The 16,996-nt window shown below is 43.4% G+C and overlaps 1 protein-coding gene across 2 annotated transcripts in view; it reads left to right on the plus strand.

Moving 5' to 3' along the window:
- Nucleotides 1–156: 156 nt before the first annotated feature.
- grk4 (G protein-coupled receptor kinase 4) overlaps nucleotides 157–16,996 on the plus strand; it is a 56,570-nt gene continuing 39,730 nt past the window's right edge. For both annotated transcript variants that reach the window (XM_080464148.1, XM_080464149.1), the window contains exon 1: nucleotides 157–517. In XM_080464148.1, coding sequence (XP_080320274.1) covers nucleotides 466–517 — 52 coding nt within the window. In that variant the 5' untranslated portion in view covers nucleotides 157–465. The remainder of the gene's footprint in view (nucleotides 518–16,996) is intronic.

Consider the following 16,996-nt stretch of genomic DNA (forward strand, 5'->3'; position numbering starts at 1 on the left):
ACATAACCATCCATAATTTCAGGACACTAAAGCTTGGAAAAGTGCATGTATGTATGTATGAATGCACTTGTGTGTGTGTGTGTGTGTGTGTGTGTGGTTGTAAATTGATCCCTCCTACTCTGAGAAGGAGGAGGAGGAGGAGGAGGAGGAAGAAGAGGAGTAGGAGGAGGAGGAGGGAGCTGAAGCAGGAAGGAAGGCAGGCGGAGAGAGAAGGGGAGGGAGGGAGGTTCTGAATGCTAACAAGCCCTCGTCCTAATCGCGTCGCTCTGTAGGTAGGGTTTGTTAAAACATCTTGCAATGGAGAGGAACGACGACCACTATTAAAAGTCCGACTATGCGCCAGTGCCGCGTCCGCCCCGCGCGCGCCCCGGAGCCCCGCCGTCGCCTCCACGCTTGACCGCAGAAAAACCGTCTTTTTCCGCCGAGTGAAATGTATCGCGACTGCTCGGGATTCACATTCTGACAATGGAGATTGAAAATATCGTGGCCAACACGGTTCTCCTGAAGGCAAGGGAAGGTAAGCACCCGCTCCTGTGATTTCTATCTCTTACAAATAAACATATTTCTATTTTATTATTATTTTTTTTGATCTTTTTCTTCTCCTCCACGACGCGGCCACGGACGAGCGCGAGCTCTCCGCCGTCCTCTGGCTGGATATCTGCCTCCTTCTCTTGTCTCCCATCCCTGCGCACCGTTTTCTTGTCTTTGCACCCATTTGATTGTGAATCAGCTGTTTGAACTGTGTGAAGAGGAGAGAGGGGAAAAAAAAAAAAAAAAAAAAAAAAAAAAAAAGCCGCAAAGGTTAACGCAAGGCCCCGCAGGAAGGCTGGAGATGAAACAACGCAGGGAGTGTTTGCAGCATCGCGCCTCGACGGCGGCGCCGAGCGGATTTTTTAATTTAATTATTATTATTTTTTTCTAAACACTGGACACCGATGGGTGTCTGCGGATATTGTACGATTGACGATGACATAATGGCCATTTAATGGCATTTCCTCCATCACGCCGTGTTGAGTGCGGTTGCAAATTGTATCTGCGCGTTTCCAGCCTAATTGGGGAGGTGAAGTGTGGCGTTTGACGCAGGAGTGTGTCGCTGCATTGTCGTTTGCTTGCTGATTAAAAGCAGGGGTTGGGATTGTGGTGTATTTTTTTTTTATTAAATTTTTTATTTATTTGTGGAGGTAGAGAAGGCCATGCACCCCCGGCGGGCGGGCTCGTGCGCCACAGCCGCGGGTGTGCGCGGTGCTCCGCTCCTCCGCGGGCCGGTGATCCTGATCCCGCTGCAGCAGCAACTCACCTGGAGGTGGAACAGCAGCGAGCATCCATCTGTTTTCCAGGAGGTGGCAGAGCCGAGAGGATACTTCAGTAGCCAGTGAGTGGGCGCAGAGTGGGTGTACAACACTGGATCAGCAGCCAGAGGAGGAACAAAAAAAAAAAAAGTGTAATTACTCCTCAACCATTTCCAAACGGATTGAACACCCATAAGAAGGAAGGATCTGTGGTTGCGAGTGGATTCATCTCACACGGAACCCCCCCCCCCCCACCCTTACTGATGGCTCAGGCCTTCTCTGCTTGTGGTTTACATTATATTACCAATGCGCTTCATTTGGACACTAAACGCCAACACTGCTGTGAAATGGATTATTCACAGAGGCGGTGAATCCATTTCAGAGCAGCAGTCTCCGCTCGAGGGGCGCCAGGCCTCCCTGTGCCTGCAGTTCCGTGGTGTTTGACGTTGCCCTGCCAGGAGCTACAGGCCTGATACCTGCAGGAGTCCTGCAGAGGTGGAGCGTACACACTACTGTTACAGGGCTTGAATGGTACTCAATTACAAGCCAATAGAAATGGCTTTATTATTTATTGCTTCATATATGGCCGCGGCGCTGGGGCCGATCCCAGCTCGCAGTAACCTGGACAGGTCAGCAGTCCGCCACAGGGCAAACACACAGAGACGACACACACTCGTAGTCACTACTACAGGAGATGAACCTCGATGCAGGTTTTGGTACGGTGGAAGAAAACCCGTGTACTCGCGGGAAGAACATGGAAACCGCACACTGACTTATTTCTCAATCTTAACGGGCTACTCTATAAACATGTAAACAAAATTCAGTGTAAAGACACACTGTTCCATGATCTTTCTGTTGCACAGTGGTATAAAACACATATTTAATCATTTCCAGTTACCCCCCCCCCCCCCCCCCCAAAAAAAATACCTCAATTTGGTTTTACTCAACTTGCGGTGGATAGATTAATGGATTTTACTATATTACCTCATGTTAGTTAGAAAAAATAAAATAAAATTTGACTAACTGGATGTATTTTCTTTTTCTCATTCAGTTTTCTATTTCCATTGCTGATGTTCAGAGACATTTTCACATTTTTTCTTAAATGTAATTTAATTAATTAGTCAGGTGCACTAACTGGGAGATGGTCTTTGTCATTATAGGGAATTAATACGAGAGTAATTATCACAATTCGGTCCCTATATTAAGGCATTTCTTATTCAGTTTAGAAGAAAACATAAAAATATGCACAAATTACCCGTTATACTCACTTGCCTGTCAGTATTAACCAAATTCAATCGTCATTACATGATACAGACACCAAATGCCGATAAACAAAAGTACATTTATAGCAGCAGTTATCATTGATAACATAAACAATCTATTTGCAGTTTAAAGTAAAATTGAGGGGATACTGGATACTCAACTTCAGATTTTGATATTAGCAAATCGCACCGTGAAAGCCAGTGTCTGTATTGGACGAGCTGGTCACATATTGGTTACCTGATGTCCTTCAGCTCCAATTCAAACCACATAATCCAGACATTTAGGTAAATGTTCTGAACGTTGCTGATATTTGTTTTGCCAAACACCCTGCATTTACAAATTGCCCTGTAACCACCAGGTATGAAAGAATAATTACTCTTTTTTTCTTGCAATTTAAAAAAAAGAAAGAAAAAAAAGTGAATTCATTGGATTTTTCAGTTTTATGTTAAAATTCACTTTTTTAGAATTTTTGCAGAGCATGAACACACGGTGCACGGAAACACAAAGTATTACATTTTTGCTGACTTCAATGATGTTATGTCTCTATTTAGGTTTTATTTGTCTGCATGCGGCACTGCAAATTGCAACTCCACTATCGTCGTACAATCTCAATGACTACGTCTCCGGTGATTTTGCATGTTTTCAAATGTTAATATTGCGATAATAATGAATTTGCAAGTCATTGTGCAGACCTAGTTTGAAGTGACGATACAAAAATTCAAAAATATTACCGAATTACATCAATCTGAGTATTTGTTTTTGTTTGATCCCGTGTGTTTTATCTCCAGAGCCTCCAAGCGGCTTTCAGTATTACATGTGAGTGCATGGAACAGTGGAAAGAACCGTGTGTGGGCTCACTGTGATGGACTTAATTACAGTATTGAGCCTTAAAGAGTCACTGATCAACCAGTTAGGCACTTAATTGATTTTTGTCAGTTTATTGAGTCACAATACCCACCAGTTGCTCGTTGCAGTTTTCCATCGACTGTTGTTTTCAGCGGGTTTAAAATGGCAACAAACATCCTGAATAAACAGGAAGTGGGTTTTGTATTTCTTCCTACTGTCAGACATTTTGTAGTTTTAATTTCTTCGTAGTCTCTTGATTAGCCACAAGCTTCCTGTCGACCCCTCCCAGCCACATGGGAGACCGATAACATTTAAAATGAGGTGGGAGCGGCTCAGCTGTCAAACTGTTTTCCATGTGTCACTGTGACATTTGTCATGGGCTGTAGTGTAAATCCCACCTTTTTAACACGCAAATCCAACCAGCAAACAGGCTCCTGTGGCTCGGATGTCAGTGACTTTCAGCCAGGAGTCTCTGCGTGGTGGCCTCCGGACTGTATTTCCCCACAACCCAGCCTACAGAAGCATTTTTTTAATTTTTTTGTATTTTTTTAAACTGCGGGAGTCAACGGGGGGGTTAAGGTCAAAACTGACTGTACCAATGAGAAAATGTAAAGACAATTTGCACGTATGCAACAGTCGTGTAGAACGTGAACCGTGCTGCACAGGGGGCCCACCGTGACCTCTCCCACTGCCCTGGGGATTGTTCTGGTCATGCATGATCAATTTGATGCAAGAATTAGTCGGGTTTTGAGATGAACAGCCTCAACAGTGTTGGCAGCATGTTTTTGCAGACACAGGTTGAGTTCCTGGAAAGCTGCTCCCTCGAGTGCGCACATGTTTTTACCCAAGGTCGGGATCGGCAGCGCAAATTAAGACGCTGCAACGCTTTACTCAAATATCTCAATTTTCCCTCCCGTCGTTGCCCAAAAGTTTGGCTTTGTTTTTAATATGTGCGCACAGAAGTTTGGTGACGAGTTCCTTTATTTAGTCTCGTTAACGTCTCTGTGTTTCTGACTCCATACGAAACTGCACAGTGCCACTTTTCAGGCCGGTTTTACACACCTATGCATGTGAAGCTGCGGCAGAAATGTTACGATAGGGCGTGCCTGGCCTGCGACAGTCAAAACGACACATGTCAACGGGAAGTGGTTGGAGATGATGCTGCTTGTGACGTTCTCCACTCCTGCCTGTGAGAACTTCTCATATAGGTTTAGTTTCAAACAGACTCAAAGAAGGCCAGCATTTCCTTTTCCTTTTTTTTTTTTTTTTGGGTGTGCCTGTGCTTACACTGCAGATGGTGAAGGTTCTCTGCTCTCACAGGTTGGTTTTGAGCAAAGTTATCTCGTTTATTACGCTCCGTCTCATTTCTGTACTCGCATAAATCCAACGCACATTATCGGATGTGTAATGTTATCTACAGGTTTTTTTATTGCGTGTATAGTGGTTTGCAATCACATGAAATGGGTGCATAATCCAGTTAAGAGGCACTTAAGACCATTTGGAGGCGGTGTTATCATGGTATGCGCTGCAGACTTTCTTGTTGACGGCACCTGAGCCGGCAGGCCAACGTATCATCGTGCAGCAGATGGTGGCGTAAAGTGTGTGGAGCAAAAAATGTTTACTGTAAGGCAGTAAAATACGACCCGGCTCCGAGCCCATTTATTTGTCAGAGCTGCCCTTCATACACACGCTACACGGGCGATTCGTCTTCAAATGACGGCTTTTCGAAATCAAAGTGCACTTTATAATGTTTCAGGAGCATCCAGACATCCACACTTCTAAATATTCTCAATATTGTAATATAATTAAAAAGTTATGTATTGTAAGGTCATTCTACACGCCTAACATTAGAAACCAAAATGTTTTAAGCGTTTAAGATTTTAAACGCATCAATTGTGAATTCTTGTCAAATGAATAGATTCTAAGAAACAGTTTTAATAATTGTTATTGATTTTCATGACTTGGAAGCCAAAATGATCCAGATTGCAGTCTCAGTAATAAAGTTTCGCAATAATTTATTTTTGGCCATTGCTGGTTCTTTCAATCAAATTGTAGGGGCGGGAATTAGTTACCGAGAAGAGTACTTTGTACTTCAGGTGAAGAATACTTACAATATAATTTCATCAATATGACAGTAGTGGTGCCTGAGTACACGTTTTCAGAATTTCCTCCACCTCAAATTTTTAAACCATTCTTTTTAAAACGGTCTCAGACTATAAATCTTGAGATTAAACCTGGATGCTTCAGATTAGAATCATAAACCAATCTTCACGTTTAAGTCTGTAAATCAGATTTTTAGGCCCCGTTTACATGATAATGGTGGTTGAAGTAACTGAAAATGCAACTTTCTGAAAAGGTGGAACTTTTCAAAAACGCTCCATCTCTGCGGAAATGGAGAAAATGCAACTTTCTGGAAATGCTCCATCTTTTGTGTAGACGATAGAAACGCTGGGCACCACGGCCGTAGTTCTTCTGCACATGCTCAGTAGATGAGCAAATAAGAAAGTTTTCCTCCAGAGTGTCATGACTGCCACTCCATCTTCTCCTGGGACTTGGTAGTTTTATAGTTGACAGTCACTGTAATAACAATCCAACTTGGTCGCTGGTCCATACGAACGTCAGTGTGCTCCCATTGGTAATGTTTACAGCGCATTGTTCTCTGCTGCGTGTGTGTGGTTTAATTATAAAAACAAACCGCATCGTTTTTAGTATATCCATGTAGATGTGGAACTTTATTTGAATGAAAAAGCAAAAAACGATGCGTTTTCACTTGAATCGTTGTGTAAATGGAGCAACACACAATCTGCCGTTTGAACACCATATTGATACGTTCTACATGCTTAACTACGAAGTAATGCAACCTTTTTTTTGAGCCCCACACGAGGGGATTTACATATTCTATGACGATGTGGAAAAGTAATTCTACTTTATCTGAACTCTGACTGCGTGAGACTGTTTACAAGTGAGAATGTGGACCGAAGCCGGGGATTCTGGGGATTGTTGCTGTTGGTTCGCAGCTGCTGACCCCTTAACGATGAAAATTTTGCAATCTGACGCCTCTGCTTTAAATCCTTTGAGAGATGGACTACATTTCCCGGCGTTCCCTACATTTTTTTAAACAAAGCTGCTGTTGCAGAATTGAGCTGTGCGATAAATATAGTGGCTGTAAAGAGCTGCTGTGATGGTATGGTCGGCGAGGGAGAGACGTGAGGTTGAAAAGCAGCACTTTTTGTGCCTGCAAAACTTTTTTTTTTTCCATTTGTAGAGATCCTTTCACTGAAAACCTCGCCGACGGCACACATCAGCTCTTAATCTTCAAAGTGGTGGCGTTGGTTCACTGATGTAACCAAACTACAACTGGAGTCTTGTACACTTGGGTTTGGAAATTAGCAGAGCATTCTTGCACTCGATTGATATAGAAAGTGCAGAACTCCCGGAGAAAATGTTTTAATTCAGTGTTGATAAAATACTTTGTTTTAAACTGCTGAGCCATCAGCTAACACCTGTCACTCACTTGGCTCTACGTGCAGAGAAAATGCAGCCCTGTGAGAGAAATAATGGCGCAATAAAGGATTTATTGAACAATCATTCTTATGCCTGCCCTAGTTTTTTTCTTTGAGTAATTAGTCCTGCACCGTTGGGAGCACGGACACAAAAAGCACACCAGAACGTGCGGAACATTTGGGAATACGTTGCTGTGTCTTTTGTTAATGATTCGGCCAACCGTTTTCGAATGAATCACAAAAAAAAACTGCGAAAATAATGTCCCGTACGAAGCGGACGGGAGAGACACCTCATGGAGGAAATCAAAGGAGATCAGCGTCTGTTTGCCATTGAGACCCTGAGACTAAAGGATATCAACAGCGATGGGGAAGGCACACAAGATTTCCACGGGAATTTCCTAGTTAGTCTTATTGTGCATTCATGGAACTGGGACAGTTACCAGTTGGGGAAAGTCCCGTTTCCCAGTTTACAGCATTCACATGACACTTCTCAATGGGCAACGTGGCCGCCTACGGCTGTAGCGCTTCGGTGGGGATGTCCACGTCCAGAAAAGAGATATACATGATCCGAGGTACGGTTTATTTTGACAGTGCACTCATGCACAGTTGTGCAGGTATTACTTTGTTTTCTCCTCTTTAGATGTCTCGCGATTGCGGGATATCACAGATTGATATTGCAATATAAATACTGCAAAAGAAATTAAAATGTTTCCGCACACTTCCATGGCAGCTCTCCTGCGTGACTGTGTTGATGACGGTTTCGGTTTTCACGTCATCATTTCAACATTACTTGGTGACAACAGGCCAAAAATCACAAAAAAATCATTAAAATGACCAAAAGCAGTCAACAACTGCTTTGCTACCCAAACATTGCAGATGATCACAACGAACGGTTTAGAACCGCTTCCAAAGAGAGACAGAGACGCGCCTGTTGAGTCATGTTTATTCATGAGAAATCATGTCGTGATCACAGTACTCGACAACCTCGTCGCAGGTCATGTTTAACTAATATAGTGAACATAACCGTTGCTCCAGTCTGTCCCACTGAAGTGGGAAGAGGATCTGTGAAAACGAGCAAAAATAGATAAAAAAAAAAAAAAAAAATTTAAATTTTCAACCAAGTTGTTGCCGTGTTTAAAGATATTCTAACCCTAGAGCTTGCCTGATGGGAAGTTCCCAGTTTCACTGCATTCAGATCATGGTCATAGGCAGCGAGCCGTCCATCTATCTAATTTTTCACTTCCAAAATGAAATGAGAGAAGGGAACATATTACTCTTAAGAAGCAAAATCCCCCCCGCCCCCTGCCGACCAAATACATTTTGGACATTCATAATTTTTGGATGGAAACCCAAAACACCAATTTCTGCCTAAAACCATGATTCAGATATCTTTTACCCCTTTGGGACATGAGGAAATGGGACTTTCCCAGTTCCTCGTGAACTCACCATTATAATGCATTATTTTTAATATTTAAATGTAAAAAATCGAGAGAAGGTGAACCAGATTTCACTCTCGTGCTTGTTGGAGTTGGAGTTACGCAGTGGTGAAGTGGTTAGCACTCCAGCCTCACAGACAAAATACCTTGTTTGATTACGAGCTTGGCCATTTCTGTTTGAAATTTTCACATTTGGGGTTTTATTTCCTGCTTCCTCCTGTGACCTGTGGACATGCTTGTTGCGTTAATGATTGGCGTGAGATTGTTTGTGAAGGACTCTGTCGTTTACCGATCGACTGTTCCCATCAGTTTTTGGAATCCAGGAAAAGGAACATGTTTGGAAACACAACCTCTAACCTCTAACGCCCCCCCCCCCCCCCCCCCCCCCCCCCCCGCTCCCCCCACCCTCCATATTGTCGGTGAGCAGGTCCTTTCACACCACTTGTGAGGGTTTTTTCCTGTGACGTTATCCAGCGTGGCTTTATTAGCTTTGTGGTCGTAGCTGGGCTAACAGTTGTTGTCATCACTCTGGGGTGTTTCCTCCAGCTGGGCCTCATAAAACACGTTGCTTTGTCACTGCCCCTTGATGTGGGACTCATTTTACGGCATTACACCCACAAATGGGCCGCGCGGAGAACGGTACGCACTGTGTTGGCACTGGGTGGCTGCGGGGACGTTCATTAGCACGCTTCCTTGGCAAGCTGACTAAGCATGAAGAGGCGCTTTTTGAAGCACTTTGTGAACATAAGGATGTCGTCCCAATTAAACTTTAAATGCACATTCCTCCTATGCGAAGCCAGCTGTCGGTCTGCGAGAGTGCATTACACTAATAAAAGTTTTACTTCTCTAAAAAGGCTCGTAGCGTGTGTATTCAATGTCAAAGGTCCTTCGTGCTTTATCAGTTTAAAACCTTCCTGGAGTCACAATTTTCCCCGTCTGCCCTTGGTAGAGGGTTTTTTTTTTTTTTTTGGAGTGCTACTTTCAAATATGACTTTGTTGTGTTGTCTTATCGAAGATAATCTTCAAGGTGTAATATGTGCTATGTGTTCCGCTCTCAAGGGCTCGGCGCCCAGCGAGAGGCCACTTTTTTTGTGTGTGTGTGTGTGTGTGTGCGTGGGTGTACGTTACCGTCCCTTCACCCCGACCATGAAATTAACCACAGGGCCCTTCATCTGAGAGACGGCTGTAGATAACGTATAGATGATTAACCTCTGAGTTTGTCCTCTTCCACGAACACAGTCCGTCAGTGTCTTGCTCAAGTTTAGTCTCGCCCTGTTCCCTCAGCTGCCCCCCCCCCCCCCCCCCCCCCTTTTTTTCGCCCCCCAGACACTGTAAAAACAAGAGTCGGTTTTCAAGCGGCTCGATTTAATGGAATATCTGGAGCTCGGGGAGATGCTGCTGGAGGAGGCGAGGTCTTGCAAAACGAGCAGAAGTGCATGTTTACGTGCGGCCTTTGTGTGTGCTCGCCTCCTTGTGTGAAAAACTGCATGTCCTCCCCTCACGCGAGCGGCCGCCGCCTCGCTCGTCTGTCACGTTCTGGAATTTACTCTGATGTTTGGAGCTTTTGCACGTCACACTGGCTTTGTGTCAGGGCAGTACCATACAGAGTTAATGAAGGCCCGACCAGACGGGAAAACAGTTTACATGAGGGGGGCAGCGAGGGGCTGAAGTATGAGCACGTGAGGGACGTGGGGATTAAGAATAGAGCAGCGCTGCCTGATGTTCACATGTTTCCCTTCTCTTGCCCCCCCTCTCCCGCTCAGCTGATGTGTGTCTTGCAGTGCATGTATACAGACGGATTACCTTACGCAAACACCGGACCTTCGCTTTGAATAGGACACTCAGATACTCGCAGCTCATGTTTTCCTTATCAGGGGCTACACCAGCCAATCACACACTGTATGGGAGAGCGACTAGAACAGCAACAGGCCGTTCATTTATCACAGCCCGGCTCCATTGTGCCGATGTGCGTGTGCATGCTCACTTTACAATGGGCCTAAACTATGTGTGACCCTCTCTCATTTCCTACCATTTAAGTCGTGTTTTTGGGGAGAGCACCGCCGCCAATCCAATCCCAACTTCCACCTATGTTTGCCGCCACAGGGCGGGGGCCAAATCTGAAGAGGCATGTGCTGGCACCGAACACGCATACTATGATTACCTTAGCCAAAAATATCAGGGTAAACAGTGTTATCGGTGTTTTGAACATTTGGGAAATTGATGTCTGTGTGAGAATGTCGTGGAGTTGCCCAACCTGAACATGTGGTAATGTTGTCGGGATTTGTGATGAATATAAACACGTATGCTGATGATGGTAGTGTGTTTGTGCTTTGCGAATTGTTCTTCTAAATAACAGTGCTCGTCCTCTTTTTCCCAAAATTCACATCAGCTGTCACTGGGTTGTTGTTTTTTTTTTTTCCACCACGTGTGCATCATCAGTTCCCACCAGCAGCATTTCAGTTGTTTCTGTTTATTCTTTGTTGATTTTTATGCTGCTGACTTTTGCCCTGAATTCAAATAGGATCAACACCAGATATTATATTTACAATTCCTTCTGTTGGGAAACTTCCGGAATGGCTTGATCTTTTTTTTCTTTTTCTTTTTTGCGGGACTCGACATAGCCTTTTGTGGATAACGTACGTAGTGTCCGTGGAGTGTAACGCAGCGTGTTAATGTCAGATCAGTCCTGAGTGTTTCAGTGCATCCAAACAGCGCCCGATTAGCTTTTTCTTTTTTTCTTTGACTGGATTTCCCTCGCTGTATCTCTTTCAACATCAAAATGCTTACGAAACACTCCACACTCTTCAATGCCAGGTATCCATGGCAGTGTGGCTCCTTCTGATTGGTCAGATATGTTGGCTTGCACAGTGTAACGTAATTCATTCAAACAGCCTCTATTTAAAAGCAGTTATCCACATCGGATGTTACAACACAGTGAGCCCAATTTCTTCATCTCCACCCAGCGTTTAATGCCAAAGTTCATGAATTAAACCTTCCCGTGCTCATTATAAGTCGATCTGTGAGCGTGTAACCCCTGAGCATATTGTGGGAAGATGTAAATACTGTCCTCTTGCTGCCGTGGTCGGCCTGTCGCCGTCGCAGACGAGCTGGATTTTCTGGCCTTGTGGCTGTTATTCCGAGTGTCAGCGTGTGACATGTGTTCATCAGATGGGCCAACGTCTTCTCCCATATGGTGAGTCAAAATAAAGACGGGTTGTGAAGACAGCAGTGCCGCGCTGCTCCGTGTTGGTGATCACATCTGAAAGAGCTGGGAATCACAGCACAAGAAGTTGCCAGTGATGCAGTTTTTTTTTTTTTCCCTCCTCAAAGTGTTTTATCACTGCTGTTTCACTCATATTTTTTATTTATTTTTTTGTCAGAATGATGATTAATTTTCTGTGTATATGTATGAATGAGAGGATTTTAACTTCTTGGGCATGTGGGGAATTTTAACTGGATTAACATCTTTTTGTTAGTCATCTTTTTTTAAGTGATTCAAACCAACGTGCGTTACATGTGTTCGAGTAGCGTTTCTGCCGTTTCGGTGTAAATGGACATTGTTTTTCAAAATGTCGCCGCGCAAACGTTAAACATTTCTGAAGCAAAATCGATGCAATCTCACTTGACATGTTGTGTAAACGGGGTTTATGTTGTGGCCTATGTATGAACTCACATTATTTTAAAATAAATGATCTGTGAAAGCTGGAGGGTCTGATGAGGAGTGGAGGAAGGAGTCGACCTGTGACGATTCTTCTGCAGTTTACTGTTCCACCCCTTTCTACTCCTGATAAGAGTGAGCTGAAGAGAGTGTGTTTGGTGTGGTGTTGGCCTGTGTCCAACCTGCACGCGTATCAACTCTGAAATCTGCACTGATCACAGGAGACAACAGACGCATGAATGTCCTTTCACTAGTGCGGCCGTAAATCACTGGACAGTCACAGACAAACAAGATGGCCATGAAAATACTACTGATGAACACGCAGGGTCTCTTCTGCTGCATTTTATTTCCACATATGCTGAACTGGTTGTACTTCAAGTGGAGAAGGACTGTTAGTAATATATCAGAATCAAAATTTCAATTTGTTGTCGTCATGAAGAATTTATGGAAAAACGTTTACCAGCTCTGGAGGAAGTTTTAAGATATAATACGAATGAATAAAATTGAAAATCGAAACTAAAATAAGGCTTTAAAATGGAAGGGCAGAATTCATTATTAGAATATCTGCATGCGATAACTGCGATGAATTGTTTCCATGAACTCTAAAAATGTAATTTTGAATTTGCAGAACAGGGATATAAATGATGAAAGAAAAGTGTTTTAATTCCAAATAGTTAATGATGTATTGCATAAACGTAATGTTTTAAAATGTAATGAAGACATTAGCATCATCTACATCAGTGTTTGCATCTATCACAAATCAAATCCTTGTGACCATACTCAACATTGTTTTCTCAAAACCGTGTAGCTCTTGTACTGTGTTCTCTAGAGTGGCATAGTACTCCATCATGGTATGTGGTGGTATAGTTTGAAGTCGCTTCCTGATACATCGCATATAAACCAATGGGAAAAAAGTAAAAAAAACTAACTAATGTAGTCAGTCAGTGTCAATGTCTCTGAGGGGAGGTATTGGTGTCTTTACGATGCGCTCTACCACTCGCTGCATGTTCTTCCTGCTTTGCACCATCAAGCGACATGTTGCAGCAGAAAGTCGGGAGGCAAAGCCTGTTTCAACTTCCTGAAGCTCGGTCTGCTGGAGCTTCTTCAAAAGATCTGAGGTGTTTGAAGTCTGAATGAGGTCAGCCGAGATATGGACACCAAGGACTCTCTACTTCCTGGTGATGTGGTCAGATTGTTCAGTGTTCTTCTATCTGCTGCTCGGCTGCTCCTGTCCGGCGTCTCCACAGCAGACCGGGATCTGCCCGTTTGGCTTGGCGCGGGTCTTTACGCCGGATGCCCTTCCTGACTCAACCCTCAGTGGGATTTCACCGCCGGCGTTCTAGTCACAAGCTCCAACTTCTCCTGTGTTGGTTTTTAAGTAGTGATGCTCAATGACGACGTTTGCAAGTTTTTGTGACAACCCTAAAAATAAACCACCTCCTTATCAGATTTTGCACCGATGCCACTTGTGTTGACTTTTAAAGAAACGACAGGGCGGCTTTTATCTACCTCGAAGTGACGGTTCAAACCGGCTCGGTGTTGCGTTGGATGCTCCATTCATGTCTGGCCGCTGACGTCTTTGTGGTCGTTCTGAGCCATTGTGCTTGTTTTGGAGGGCTGACCATAGTGAGTGACAGGAAACACCGGCAAAGAAAGAGAAGGGTGATGTGAGGTGATTGTGGCCAGGATAACTGGAACCAGAGACTTTTATTGTATCACTCCTGTCCGTCCCTGGACGAATGCAGCGTGCATGTTGTTTGTTGTGCAGCGTGCCTTCTGGTGTGTTGACATGGATCTCTCTCTCTCTCTCTGTCTCTGTCTTTCGACGGTTCAGTATTTCAAAGCTCGTCTTTGACGCACATGCGCCAGCCGGTCTCAAGATTTTACGTGATGATCTCAGCGCTGGCTGCAGCTCGGCCATGAATGAGCGAAGCTGCTCTGAAGTCGGTGTTTATGGAGGGCCCCGTTCTCTCGGAGGGGAGAACCAAAGTTAAATAAATACTCGCTCCATCCTGTCTGCATTAAGGGCCTGCACACATGGCTTTGACGTCAGAGTGACATTAAACAGGGTGGGGTGGCCCAGCCATCTCTGACACACACACACACACACACACACACACACACACACACACACACACACACACACACACACACACACACACACACACACACACACACACACACACACACACACACACACACACACACACACACACACACACACACACACACACACACACACACACACACACAGAGAGCTTGCTTCTCAGACCTTTCCTTGTGTTGTGTTCAGTGTTATTGTCAACGTCCATAATTCTTGTCAGCGTCTTCACTCCTGTTTTCTTTTATCCAACTTTAGCTCGGTGTCTCTTGTTATTCTCACAAACTGTTTTCCGTCCAAACTCTTCCTGGCACCGCACAAACCAACACTTAATTTTCCTCGCCATGCAAGCCACAGACAGAGAAGAAGTTAATCTCTGTCAATTTGTTGGTGGTATTTGCTGCTTTGACCATGTTCATTAATCACTGTGTGCCTTGGGCACTTGTGTGTCTGCGTGTGTGTGTGTGTGTGTTCACATGTTTCTCCTGAAATGAAAAGACCAGGTGGTGCAGCTGGACAGCGTCATACTGCCAATGTACATTTGTGTGTTTTTTTTCCCCTTATGGCTCCACTTCTGTAGTGTTTTCACTTTTCTCGAAGCAAGAACATTTGGTGTGTGTGTGTGTGTGTGTGCACGCGCCCGTGTTTCACCTGCGTGCGTGTGTGCCCCGCAGTCAGTCACCAACAGGTCTGTCAACATACCTGTCCTCAACAACAAGGTGGGATCTCTTAATCTTCGCCAACAGCGACAACTTGTCTCGCTTCTGTCTCGCCATTCGAGTTGTGTCGGTTGAAAACGTGTTTACTTCATGGGATTGTAGTTTAGATATGTCGTCTTCTGGTTTAGAGGACATAGTACAGGGATCTGCATCCTTTAGCCACACTTATACCTAAATAAAATCTCCCATAAAGCTTATTCAAAACGTGGAGAACACACCTTGTAAAGCTGTGTATAGATATTTTATTTGTATTTATGGAACGTCATAGCTACAACTGAGAGTCGTAACATTTTATTACATTTTCAGAGCTTTCTGGCCATTTTTACTGGATTTGGTGCAAACGGTGGAAACGCTACTGCACATTCACACCGTGGCCATAGTAAATAGTTCTTCTGCACATGTGCCAGTAGATGGATTATAGCATTTTGTTTTCTGCACACACGTGTGTGTGTGTATGTGGTTTCATTACAATATCAGCACAGACTTTTGGCACAACATAAAAACTACATCAGTTTCAGCCTTTCTGCCATTTCCATGTAAACTGACATCAAAATGTAGCTGTGTAAAAGTGAAACTTTTCTGAAAAGAAAATTCAGAAATTATGCATTTTCTCTATGAAATGTCGTTTAAACCCTGTAAAAAAGGTTTTTACCCTTTTTATTGGTTTAAAACCTTTACATCTTTTTCCAGCAACGTTGGCCATTTTGCTTGTTTTAGACATTGTAGCTATTTTTTATTTTTGTTCTTTTTTATTTTTTTATTTAGCTGATTTTGAATGCTTTTGAAATATAGGCCGGTGTACAAATAAATGATGAAAATGTTTAGTTCCATATAATTCCATAAATCTCCAAGGAGCCAGTACAGAGTGGCCGGGGAGCTTCATGTGGCTCTCGAGATCTCTGACACAATATGATTATGTAATATTTAAAAAGGAGGATGTTTTCCTGGAGGTTACAGCGTGCCCGTTGCCCCCGTGTGTCGGTGAGCAGGTGCTTGACCAGGCGGACTCTCCCGTCACCGCCGGCCAGCTGGTGTCTCTGAACTTGGGGGCAGAGGATTTCCCTTTCTGTCCTCATCCAACTGCTGGCCTGTGTGGCTCGCTTGAACTCGAGCTGGTTTGCAAAGTTCATGTGTTACACCGAACCGCCATGTGTGGGCATGCAAGGCGAGAGTTTGAGATCGGAGGCTTCAGTCTCATTTCAGTTCACGGAGACACAATGTCACTGGAGAGTGGGTCAGACCAGTAGAATAACGGCATAATAATGATAAATGAATAAGCACAGTTTTGAATGTTCTTTCCTTTGATTTAAGGCAAAGCAATGAAATAAAGGAAAGTTTGATTAAACTTGAAAAAAAGAATACCCTTGCATTTATGAACAAAATAGGTCAAATTTTTGCATCGTGTCACTTTCCTCAACTTCACAAAATGTCAACAAAAAAATTGCATCTCCTTCATTACAAATAAAACAATACCTCAACATTCCCTCCTTCACGGTTTGAAGTTTGGCTTTTTTTTTTGTAATTATCCCCTGTATAAGGTCAACTTAGGGGCCAAAACTAGCCTGTGGGCCATATGTTTGACACCCTGGTTTGAAATTTAGTCTTTAAAAACTCATCCATGGATATTTTCCACAATCTTAATATATTTCTGAAACGTATTGAATATAAATCTGAAGAACAGCCGTGTCTGTATTTAGACATGTTTCTGTCAGATTCTGGTAGATTTGGATGTTTCTTAGAATGATCTCTGTTAAAAAAGAAAATAGTAATTACATCATATACTGGTAATTGTAGCTGTAGGAGTGGTAGTAGAAAGACTGAAACAGTTTAGCCGCCCTTGCTTTAGGCTATTATTGAGTGCTTTTTAAAACCACAATTAAACTGTTTGGTTCTATTTGAAAAAGGCGACTGAGTTAGAAAGAGCGACGGCAAAAGAAAGTTTTAAATGTAAAAGAAAAAGCAGAAAGATGCGGTTTAAAAATACAAGTAGTTAAAAATGGTTTCTCTTGTTATATTTTGTTTAATATTTAGAAAAAGTGTGACCACGTTAAATTTAAGAATGAAGAAAATGAGCCGCACCTAGTTGTTCAATGACATTAGAATAAAGCCCTGTTTAAACCACAGCATTTCAAGTGAAAATGCTTTGTTTTTGCATTTAGAAAAACATTTAGAAAACAATGT

This window comes from Lipophrys pholis (assembly GCF_963383615.2).
Source record: "Lipophrys pholis genome assembly, chromosome: 5".
Lineage (NCBI taxonomy): Eukaryota > Metazoa > Chordata > Actinopteri > Blenniiformes > Blenniidae > Lipophrys > Lipophrys pholis.